Source organism: Pimephales promelas, chromosome 21 (assembly GCF_988280905.1).
Source record: "Pimephales promelas chromosome 21, fPimPro1.hap1.1, whole genome shotgun sequence".
NCBI classification, from domain to species: Eukaryota; Metazoa; Chordata; class Actinopteri; order Cypriniformes; family Leuciscidae; genus Pimephales; species Pimephales promelas.
In genome coordinates this window covers 30,698,910-30,711,372 of record NC_142789.1, presented here as the reverse complement: position 1 = coordinate 30,711,372, position 12,463 = coordinate 30,698,910, and the positions used below count along the sequence as shown (strand labels likewise).

Below are 12,463 nucleotides of genomic sequence, written 5' to 3'. Positions count from 1 at the left end.
TACTGTCCTTGTGTGTTCCTCCACTCTCACACACACACACACTCACTCATACACACTCCTACACACACTCACACACTCCCTGCCCCCCTGGTCTCATCTGTTGAGTCTCTGAAGAGAATTGGACTGATCGTTCTCCCGTTCACTCGCCCATCTTCCCATCGGATCGATCGGCGTTACAGCCGCGCGGGATTAGGCAGATTGAGAACTGCACTTTATAGTTTCAGACTTGTTCATGACTTCAGCACTATTCGGGGGGACGGGGGGATGTCAGTCACATGATTACAAACCCTTAAATACATAGATCTGCCAACACAATGGCCCTTTGAACTGTTTTTCCCAATTAGATTTTCTGTCGGATCTTTCCTTAACGATGTGAAATTACAAACCGGAAGACGGAACACAACGAGCGCAGCGCTGAAAAGGGGCGGAGCTACAGAAGCTCTAAACGCTACTTTATACTGTGAATTATTTATCATATCATTTTTATTTAATATAATCAAACGCACTGGTTTGTAACGAAAAAAGGGTCTCAGTTAGACTTTCGTGTTCAGTGAGAGTGTAGATTTGGATCAGAAGTTCTGATTGCTTCTTCTTTAAAGGTGCAGTGTGTAAAATTCAGGAGGATCTGTTGACAGAAATGCAATATCATATTCATAACTATCTTACATAATGAAGCGTTATGTGTTTATTAGCTTAGAATGAGGCGTTTCTCTCTACACACACCGCGAGTCCGCTTATATCCACATGTTTCTACGGTGGCCCTGAACGGTCACTGTGTTGTTCTTCATGATAAGAAGCTGCTAAAGAACACTGACACACTGATGAACAAGCCACAATAATATTCGCAATAACATCGTGTTACTGAATAATCAAGAAAAGCGAATTTCTTAATATATCTTTGTAAAAAACCTCATTGGTTAACTGGCTTTTCTGCTGTCTCAGGCGACGACATCACTTCCTGTCGACCACCGTAACTTCTGTTGGGTGCAGTTCACAACCTCACCACTAGATGCTGCTAAAACTTGCACACTGCACCTTTAAGTGTTTTTTATGGTCTGCAAGTGAAGTGCGGGAATGGCTCGCCGTGGCGTATAACGTGTGTTCCTCCCTCCTCCCCCGTGTAGAGAAGGAAGAGCAGAGCCCCTCGTCTGAGTCCTGGGACGTGGATGAGGGCCTGATCTCTAAACTCAAGGAACAGTACAAGAAGGAGCGCAAGGGCAAGAAGGGGGTGAAGAGTAAGTCGGACCAGACCCTCGCTCGCCGTCTCTCTCTCTCTCATTCCTGTGTTTCTTCTTCTGGTGGTCGACCGATGTCGGCTCTTCAACGACTGATATCTGGAGCACAGGACGGCCAGAGAGAGCGCTAATATCAGTGAACCTCACTAACACCTGCACAGGCCATCTAGAGCAGCTGATATCATTACACATATACATGCTAGCAACAGGCTAAATCATACTAGAAACACACATGCAACGTGCAAACATGGATGGATAGATGGATGGATGGATGGATAGATAGATAGATATAGATAGAGATAGATAGATAGATAGATAGATAGATAGATAGATAGATGGATAGATAGACAGATGAATAGATAGATAGATAGATAGATAGATAGATAGATAGATAGATAGATAGATAGATAGATAGATGGATGGATGGATGGATGGATATATAGATAGACAGATGGATAGATAGATGGATATATAGATAAACACATGGATGGATAGATAGATAGATGATGGATGGCCCTCAAAATAGTCTTAATTTTCTTTGTGCAAAATATACTTTCTCGTTTTATTTTGAGGAAATCTGAGCGAACGTGTCTGTGCAGGTTTTATGAGATTCAGTATATTAATTCAAAAATGTTTAAAAATGGAAACCTCCATTTCTGGTCATGGGCCAACCAGTGACATCACACTGATGATGTCCAAATGCCAGTTATTGGTCGTTTAATTGGCCTGAAATATCGGTTTATCACTAATTTATTCTAATGTACCTATTTAATTTATTTCTCAAAATCATTAGTTTGACAAAAACCAGCAGCTCTCTTCAGTTCTTCCCGTCACCCATCCGGTCACGTGTTCATGTGTTTATCCTGTCATCCCTGCTTTCCTCCTTTCATCCGTTGCTCTGTTTCTGTTCTCCATCCCCTGTTCTTTTAGGATGCGGCTGCATCTCAAACACAACTACTGTTTCTTTCCTCCTCGTGTTTATTGTTTCTGAGACGCTTTACTGCTCACTTCTGTAGCATTTCATGCTGGTGCTTTGAAAGGGGTGTGGCTTGTTGTCTCCGCCCCCCATGTGGGCGTGTATATAACCCAGGCTCCACCCCCTTCTCCTGCTTCCATTGTGAGAGAGTCGCTCCTCAATTATCTGTTTTCTTTCCACTGCTTCATGTCTCTGCTAATGCTAAAGCCCCTCGTCAGAGCTCAGTCCGCCCTCAGCTAATCCTGAAGCATAGACAGAGAGAGGCTTCTGGTTATAGACTAGAAATGCTCGAAGGTGGGCCGCGTTCTGACGGGGAGAAGCAGATGAATGATGTGTGTTGTGTTCGTAGGGCCGAACCGGTGTAAGCTACAGGACATGCTGGCTAATCTGCGAGACGCGGAGGATTTGTCGTCTATTCAGCCTCCGGTGGCGCCGCCGGTGCGTCCCAACTTACCCCGCCTCAACGAGAACCAGCTGGGCCGCACCGATGAGGGTATTCCTGCCTCAGCACACACACCATCAGTTCATGATCATTTGTTAAAGGGGTCGTCGGTGCCCAGTGTCCACACGTTGTGTGATTGTTTAGGGTCTTCATGTGAAGATTGTAACATACTTTAGTTCAGATTCCTCAATGTTTGTGTAAAACAACACACTGTTTACCTCCTCACACACAGCTGTGCTCACAGCGACCCGTCTCTTTAAATGAGAACGAGCCACTGCTCCCCCAGGGGGCGTGTCCACACTACAGAGAGATCAGATTACCATCCAATCACCAAACGCTTGATTACTGAGAGTCTTTAGACTTTTGGAGGATTAAAAAAAGGAGTCAATGAGTTTTTCTTCATTGTCTGGTGGTTGTGTCCACACACTGCACACACACACACACACACACACACATAAAAAAGTTTTCACCTAAGAAAAATTTTATATCCGATGACCCCTTTAACCAAGAAGTATTCATTATTTTAATGAGCTCATTGTTTTTGCATTAAATTAATAGATTGTTTGAATTATTTGTTAAATAGCTTTTTCGCTAAGTGTGATTTGTATATTTCTGTAAACTGTAAATTGGACGATGTGTGTTGTGAAAAGCACTATACAAATACATGTGAATTGAGTTGAATGACCCCATCTCTGCAAGCGGCTCATGTGTGTGTGTGTGTGTGTGTTGCAGTGGAAGCCTTGACCTTTCCTCCGTCCTCGGGGAAGTCCTTCATCATGAGTTCAGACGAGGCGCTGGAGAGCGAGCTGGGTCTGGGAGAACTGGCCGGACTCACCGTGGCCAACGAGGCCGAGACTCTGTCCTACGACGTGAGTGCAGGCCTTCATCATAACTACAACTACATCTTCAGTTCCTACTCAAAGTTCAGCTGCCTGCTAACAGCCCACGAACCCTCTAGAGGAGGTTTGGTCGACAGAGATTTTATTGGTCGGTTAGTCGCAGAAAAATTCATCGTTCATTCGTTCATCCTCCTCAAATATGGCTCATCTCTTCAGACAGCAACTTCACAAGTCCTCTCCATATAATGTTAACAGATATATGTGCTATTATTAGGCACATACTGTAAGTGTGTGTGTGTGTGTGTGTGTGTGGAAAGAGTTTACTTCATGACACACACATCACTGCATTTAACTTCAGATTAGAATATCATACAGATTAGAATAACCCAAACTGCAAAGGGTCTACTTTTATTTATTTTTTTTAACTCACAAAAACAACAAAACGTTGTGCTTTTGCAGTAATAATGTTGCTTTCTGCTGATTCGGTCTGAAGTTTGAGCGCATCACACTAGTGAACTGAAACTCAGTGTATTCTCACTTCACAGACATGAGAAATACATCTATAGAAGCGTGTAATGTCTACAATTGAATGAACGGATTCAAATGGAAAATAAATATTCTCCGATTATGTACGTCGTAATCCGTATGAAACGAGCGTATCGGCGGAGATGATGCGTCACAGTCATGACCGTTGGGTTTGCCGGTGTGCTGTGGCTCTCTGTGTGCATTTGAGCGCTGATTAGACCAGGTGTTTTATAATGGCAATTAAAGGCTCGTTATTTGGATTTATGACTTATTAATATAAACGCGTGATTAGTCGACTAATGGCTTACATTAACGACTTCTAGTCGACTTGAAAAATCTTTAGTCGAGGGCAGCCCTAAAGTTCAGAAACGCCTTATGCAGCTTTAGAGACGTTTGCTTTACACATGAAACCATCAGGCATTCATATTAATTTAGTCAGACCTGTCTGGTTAGATCTGCATTTAATATAAATATGACCCAAAATACTCAGCAATGCTGTCGACTTATGAATGACATGGTTTGTCTTAAAGGGATACTCCACTTTTTTTGGAAATAGGCTCATTTTACCACTCCCCCAGAGTTAAACAGTCGAGTTTTACCGTTTTCGTATCCATTCAGCCGATTTTCTGATATTTAGAAGAATATCAGTAACCAGACAGTTTCTGGACTCATTGACTTCCATTGTATATTTTTTCGTACTATGGAAGTCAATGAGACCAAAAACCGTCTGGTTACTGATATTCTTCTACATATCAGAAAATCAGCTGAATGGATTCGAAAACGGTAAAACTCGACTGTTTAACTCTGGGGGAGTGGTAAAATGAGCCTATTTCCAAAAAAAGTGGACTATCCCTTTAAAGCATATTATAAACACCACATGGACACGTAAACAATATAATGTTTATATATATATATGTAATATATCACATTAAACTGTAATAATGTGAGTGTTGAATAAATGTAGGTTTGACTGCGTATATTAAAATGGTACATGTGTTTGCTCCTCTCCTCAGATCACTAACAACAAAGACGCCCTGCGCAAGACGTGGAACCCAAAGTTCACCCTCAGGAACCACTTCGACTCGATCCGCGGCCTGGCGTTCCACCCGGTGGAGCCGGTTCTGATCACCGCGTCTGAAGACCACACGCTGAAGATGTGGAACCTGCAGAAGACGGCACCCACCAAGAAGTCAGTGTGATGTCACTGCGCGGTTCTGAGGGGTTGTGGGCCGAGCGGTCGCGACCCCCTGAGCCTGTAGAGCTGGTTCTCTGCTTCCCTTCGGGTCGGTCCTCACGCTCTTGTGTTTGTGCTCGCAGGTGTGCAGCTCTGGATGTCGAGCCCATCTACACGTTCAGGGCTCACAGGTACACTTCCAGAATATAAACACGTGTGTGTTGAGCAAATATGTCTTTGTGTTCAGGCTCTTCTAGAAGTTGAATGTTGATTATTCTCCTCATATTCTCCATTGTTGCGGCTCCTCTCTTCCCAGTCTGTCAGTAACGCTCTGGTTTCCCGAAAGCATCGTTAGCCAACTGTGGTCTGTGTTTTGGAAACGTCCCGCCCCTTTCCATAACCGCCAGTTTAACACACTACTAACTTACTCAGCCAGGCCCCGCCCCTTTATCCTGCGCATGAATTATTATAATGAGGAATATTGTGACGTGTTCCCGGGAGAAACTCGAGGCGTTTCAGGAGTTCAGGAACACTGACACTGATATAGAGGAGAACTGGAGCTTCTCATGATCACACACTGAAGAGCGATGGGAAGTGCTCTGTAATGATCATCTGAACATGTTCTGGTCCGCAGGGGTCCGGTTCTGTGTGTGGTGATGAGCTCGACTGGAGAGCAGTGTTTCAGCGGCGGCTTAGACGGATCCATTCAGAGCTGGAACACTCCCAACCCCAACATCGACCCCTACGACTCCTACGGTACGCTCCAGTGTGTGTGTGTGTGTGTGTGTGTGAGCCGCGTAAAGACAGCGAGTGTGTGTAGAACTTTTGATGGCTTGAAGGGGACACACTTATAGTTTTGCTTATGGCTTTTGTCATGGATGGATGCACTTTGATGACTGACTCTCTCTCTCTGATAGAGCCGTCAGTGCTGCGCGGGTCGTTGTGTGGACACACAGATGCAGTGTGGGGATTGGTCTACAGCTCGGCTCATCACACACTGCTGTCCTGCTCCGCTGACGGGACCGTGAGACTCTGGAACGCTGCAGACGCTGCTCCCGCCATCGCCCTCTTCAACCAGAACCAAGGTCAGTCACACACACATTTAACACTTCCGTTTGCAAAAAAATATCATTTATATTTTATTTTTGTATTTTATGAATGATAATAGATTAAGAATTATCTGTTATGATGATGATGATGATGATGATGGTTAGATGATATCAGCATTGAAACTGACCCCCAAATAACAGAAAATAGCGTAATAAAAGTCTTAAAGGTGCAGTGTGTAAGTTTTGGCGGCATCTAGTGGTGAGGTTGTGAACTGCACCCAACAGAAGTCATGCAGAGGAGCCAGTTAACCAATGATGTTTTATAAAATAAAATATTAAGTCATTATTTCATTCTTTAAGACTTTTATTATGTTTTATTATTTTTTTTTTATATTTGTATGAATATGATTATGATTAGATCATATTGGGATCGACACTCGACCCATAATCGAGTCTTAAAGAAGGATTCAGCTTCATGGTTTGGACTGATCAGTGTTACGAATGTGGTGTGAGCCGTGTGTGTTTGCTGTGCTCCAGAACTGGGCGTCCCGTCGTCAGTGGATCTGGTGTGCTGTGACCCGGCTCACATGGTGACGTCCTTCAGCAACGGCAGGACCGGCATCTTCAACATGGAGACCCGACAGATGGTCCTGGAGCTGGAGTCGCAGGCCGCCGGGAAGCCCGGTAATATTCCCACACTCACATCTCTAATGTGTTCACAGTGTTCACATCCACCGAGAACAGAACGCTGGACGCTTAAAATCCATTCAAAATTAAACGTATATTTTTCAGAGTGGTTAGAATTCCATTTTTAAACGATTTATTGGCAACACTTCACAATAATGTTCTATTTGTTAACATTAATTAACTACATTAACTAGAACTAACAAACAACAAAACTTCATTTCATTGTTGTTTCAACATTTACTAAAACATGACTAATAATACCTTTTTAATATCAAACGTTGTGCATTAGTGAACTAACAGTGAACAACTTTTTATTAACTAACATAAAGACGAATAAATGCTGTAAAAATAAATTGCTCATTGTAAGTCCATGCTAGCTAATGCATTAGGCAATGTTGACATGTTACACCTAACAATTTATTATTTTCTGTTATTTGTATTTTTATATTTGTGCACTGGTATGTATTAATTCCTGTTATTTTGGTACGTGACGCACTAAAAAACTCCATAAATAAAATAAAAATAAAACTGCACTATAAATAAAAAAATAAATAAAACTGTCCTGTGATTATGTATTTTTTTAGCTAAAACTGCCCTATTAAATAAATGTAAAAAAAATGTGAACTTCCCTATAAATAGAAGATGAGTGTCTGGTAACGTCCCATGATCCTCTCTGACCTCTGACCTGTCTGATCCTCAGATGCGCCGTGTCAGATCAATAAAGTCCTGAGCCACCCCACGCTTCCCATCACCGTAACGGCACAGGAGGACCGGCACATACGCTTCTTCGACAATAACACCGGTAACGGAGGGAGCCCACAGTGATGATGATGATGTTGATGATGATGATGATGTTTTTGATGATGATGATGATGATGTTTCTTCTCAGGCAAGTGTATTCACTCTATGGTGGCTCATCTGGATGCTGTAACCAGTCTCGCGGTGGATCCCAACGGACTCTACCTGATGTCCGGCAGTAAGTTCACGCTTGCGTATGGATCATATTCATGCAAACATTTTTACTGGGAAGATCATAAACGGCTCAAAACAACCCTCAAAGCATCTACTTTACTCTGATGTTGCTTTGCTCATAAGAAGAGATTGGCCGATCTTACTGATATTTGACCTGATATCTAAAGGTGTAAATCCAGCATTTAATGTTGTGTATGTGTGTGTGTTTCACACTGCTTTAAAGAGCCCCTATCATAGCATTTGAAACGTTCCTATTTTTGTTTTGGGAGTTCCCAAAAACAGTTTAACGTGCATGCAAGGATAAAAACACTTTATTTGTCTTATAATATGCATTTATTCTTACCCGATTTGCTCAACGACTCGTTTGACGATTCATTTTCCCAAACACCTCCTTTGAGTGACGCGGATCTGCGGCGATTGGTCAAATGACCCAGTCAGTTGTTGGGAGCAGCCAATGAGCTAATGTTTGTATCTATGTCACGACGAAACAGCTAATGACTCGTTTCAAAAACAATTCATTTCATGGACTCAGAGTCGACTCAATTACTTTGTATACGGTGGACTTTCAGATAGAAATCTTTGCAGGATGTTTTCATTCCCTTAGAGCTATAGTCCACTCTATATGAACAGACAATTTCAAAAATCCATGATAGGGGCTCTTTAACACACAAACACCGTGTGTGCGTTGATAAGTGGACAGCATTGCTGAGTATTTCCTGCAGTGAACCAAAGACAGTCTCAAAAACACGCTTTGAAATCGCTGGTGTTTCTGACGTCTCAAACCACCTCGTAACCAATCAAATCAACGTGTGATCGCCAACCAGTGGATCTCTGAGTGAGTGAGTGGAGGCGGGGCTCATTTTCATTTTCATAGAACCGCACATATTAAATGAGGCGAGAGTGTCGAGTTACATTCAAAATATTTTAATACACGAAAAAACGTTTAAATATGTAATTCCGCTGATCAAAGGTGAGTTTTAAAGGATAATATTATGGACTGCAGGCGCACACACTCGCTCTGTCCAGTTTCCAGATCATGGAAAACCATGGTTGCCATGGTTTCTCATTAGTTCACCTGTTTCTTCAGTTCTGTGTTGAAGTTATTAGTGTTCATCATGTGTTTATTGACTACAGGACGGTTTGTTCAGATTAGTGCTGTTGTTGTAATTATCCAAATCAAATAAACAGATAAATATCGGTTCTGTAATCGGCTAGCGGCGCAGAAACGTCATCAACAAAAAATCAACATCAGTCAATCTCTACCTATGAGCACTGTTATCATTCTGTTTATTAAGTGTGTGTGTGGATCAGTCAGAGGAAGTTGTTGATGTGTGTGTGTGTGTCAGGTCACGACTGCTCCGTGCGTCTGTGGAACATGGAGAGCAAGACGTGCATCCAGGAGTTCACGGCTCACCGGAAGAAGTTCGACGAGTCGATCCACGACGTGGCGTTTCATCCCACCAAATGCTACATCGGCAGCGCGGGAGCCGACGCCCTCGCTAAAGTCTTCGTATGACCTCTGACCTCCGACCCAAACCGCTTCCATGACCTCGAAGCTGATGATCCGGGCGGGCCTGGTGCTCGAGGGGAAGCACACACACACACACACACGAGGAGCGTCTCGGCTCCTCCTCCGTTCAGCCTCACAGGAAGTGACACGCTTCCCAGAGTAATTTCTTTATTTCCCTTTCATTATGTCTCTCCTGACGTGAGCATTATTTCTCTCCTTTTAAACGACGTGCCTTTTGCTTCAAACAGTCTCGAGAAAGTCGGACTCCGTTCCTCTCCGGCGAGTGGAAACACACTTTTAAAATCAAATACGGCAAATTATGATCGCGCGCTCTAGAGCCGGGTGGTGTGAACACACCGAAGCGAGCGTCAGGTCCGAGTCCGGGCCGCGCTGGTCGTTTATTCAAGACTATCTGTACATAATATAACATGTAAACGACTATGGGACATAAACCAATCAAGACGCTCCAGAGTCACATGACCAGCGCGTCATTAAGAACAGAAGGATCTCTCTGTTAGATGTGCTAACTCTGGATTCTGTGGCGAGTCCGTCTTCTTCAAACATCACGAGCGCTAACGTTGAATTAATAATATTAATATTTTAACGCGTAAACCTGCGGTTTCTCCCGGATCGGATTAAACTCCGTTTGCCTGTTTCTGGATGTTTTTCTTTTTAAAAGCGGCCCGTCTGTGAAACCCTCTCGCTCAGATCCCTAACGCTGATCGCTTGATTAGAGTTTATGAATATTTGTGATTATGCAGAAATAGTTTGAATGTGTTGCAGTTTTTGACCAGCTGTACTCCGAGTACAACGATTCGGGATCGATATTTGTCTGAATTCTGTGATGTTTATTTATTTTTGCCTTTTTCATCTTTTGTTTCGCCTGTGATGCCAAATGAGTAACTGGTGATCCGGTCCGCGTGATTGGCCCTCGGAGCGCGTGGCTCGCCCGTCTCGCTGCACAGGTGGTGGTTTATGTGTTTGATATGTGATCGTTGGGAACAGATGCTAGTGTTTTTATCATTGTATGACTGGTGATCGGTCGCAGATAGATCGTAACCCACGTTTTTTTTATTTGAACTCTTCTGCTTTATCTGATTGGTCTGTGATTACTTGAACTCTAGACGTGCGTGTGCAGGTCTGCGTGTTTTTAACTGCTAGGATAGAGATTTCTGCTGTTACGGGGATCGTTGGCCTTTACGCGACGACACGAGCACTACGCGAGAACTGAGTGTTTGTGTGTTTCCTTCAGGCGGGAGTTTGCTACTCGACCAAATGTTGTTAAAGGACTAGTTCAGCCAAACATGAAAATGTCAGCGTTTACTCGCCCTCAAACCTGGGGGACTTTCTCGCCAATTTTTTTTTTTTTTTTTTTAGGTTATGTGACTTTATATCACAATTCTGACGTTTTTCCTCTAAACTCTGAGGGGGAAATATTGCGATAATTTCTCGCAATTACAACTCACAATTTACTTTTATCCTCAGAATTGACAAAACAACCTAGGAATTTCGAGGAGAATACGATAGGGCTTTAATGTCTGAATTGCGATATATAAACTTGAAATTCTGTGGGGAAAAATGTCAAAATTGTGATATGCGCGCTATTAAAAATGGTAATTATGACTTTTAATATCACAGTTTTTACTTTCTCACAACTTTGCGTCTGTATTCTCCGAACTTTGAGAAAAAAAAGATTGTCTTGCGAGTTACTCAAAGTAATTGCAACCTTTTGTTGACATTTTTTCTGAAAAAAAAAAAACAATTGTGAATAATTTCTCGCAAATTTAAAACTCAAAATTGACTTTTTTTCTCAGAATTGAAGGACAAACTAGGATAATAAGCCTGGAATTGTGAGATATTGGTTATTTTTGCAATTAAAAATAATACTTGTGACACTTAATGATCTGCTCATTTTAAGGTGTTGAACAGAATCTCCACGCGAGGGTGATTAAATACTCATTTTTTTTCATTTTTGGATTCTTCTCCTTTAAATCTGAGGCACGTCTGACGTTAAGCTCAGAGCGCGCGCGCCGGTGTGGGACGTTGAAAGGGAACCGTGTGCGTGTTTTCGTACTAGTAAATATATTTTCTGATTTCGTTCATTCTCGGTGCGTATTCATTTTAGATATATAAGAATCTCAATATGTATAGTTTTAAAGTATTGATCAACAATCTATTTATGAACCAGAAACATAACTGAGGATGAGAGGCTGTAGTGCTGGAGAGAGTAGTTCGCGCCACCTGCTGGTCAGAGATGGGAACTGGACAGCGGACTCGGCTACTGAACATACTCAAGTGCTAAACGGAGATTTAATAACCGGTTACTGATCGATCGACGCGCTTCTATGATTATCGGAAACATTTGAGTTAAGATGGAGATTTTGAAGGGAGTTTGATTGGACGATCGGGCTGTGACGTCACACTCGAGACGTGTTCCGGTTCCGCCTGTATAGAGCTGTCACTGAACTTTTACCCTTTTGGTTGTATAGAGAGAGTGGAAAGATTGTTAATAAATGCTATACTCCTCTTGTAAATATTTTATTATTGATATTACAGTTTATTCTTGATTTCTTGTTGTATTCTTTTTTTTCCTCAGATGGACATTTATCAATATAATACAATAATAAAAGAATATGTTGTATTTCACGTGTGTTTTGTATTTTGTGATTCGAGCCGTGACTCTCCATGGGTTCCTGTGCTCATGGAAAACCTGGAAAAGTATTGAAAATTTCAATGGTGGGTACACATTTTTTTTTCGTATGCTCAAAAATGGAATTATTTCATGAAGAATTTGATATTCTGAAATAAGCCACATGTGAAGGTCACGTGTCACAGGTAATGTTGCAGTGAGTCACTGCGGCCACCAGAGGGCGCTGCAGGATTTATCATTGTACTAGACTGAAATTCATATTTCTTGTTTTTATTCATAACCGGTCACTGTTTTTGGACAGATATTAATATTTTTATTCACTAAAAACACATTCGAAGTGTAAAGATATTTATAATGTTACAAAATATTCTATTTAAAATAAATGTTGTTTTTCTGATCTTTCT

General features: G+C 42.1%; 1 protein-coding gene across 2 annotated transcripts in view; it reads left to right on the top strand.

Moving 5' to 3' along the window:
• The window catches only part of strn (striatin, calmodulin binding protein), a 30,542-nt gene extending 18,492 nt beyond the window's left edge, over window positions 1–12,050 (top strand). The window contains exons 8-18 of one of the 2 annotated variants that reach the window (XM_039664229.2): window positions 1,125–1,235; window positions 2,561–2,704; window positions 3,386–3,522; window positions 5,031–5,206; window positions 5,335–5,382; window positions 5,826–5,947; window positions 6,109–6,276; window positions 6,778–6,924; window positions 7,628–7,729; window positions 7,817–7,903; window positions 9,246–12,050. In XM_039664229.2, the coding sequence (XP_039520163.2) occupies window positions 1,125–1,235; window positions 2,561–2,704; window positions 3,386–3,522; window positions 5,031–5,206; window positions 5,335–5,382; window positions 5,826–5,947; window positions 6,109–6,276; window positions 6,778–6,924; window positions 7,628–7,729; window positions 7,817–7,903; window positions 9,246–9,415 (1,412 nt within the window). In that variant the 3' untranslated portion in view covers window positions 9,416–12,050. The remainder of the gene's footprint in view (window positions 1–1,124; window positions 1,236–2,560; window positions 2,705–3,385; window positions 3,523–5,030; window positions 5,207–5,334; window positions 5,383–5,825; window positions 5,948–6,108; window positions 6,277–6,777; window positions 6,925–7,627; window positions 7,730–7,816; window positions 7,904–9,245) is intronic. The other variant, XM_089125384.1, reaches the window with a different exon arrangement.
• The last annotated feature ends 413 nt before the right edge of the window (window positions 12,051–12,463 follow it).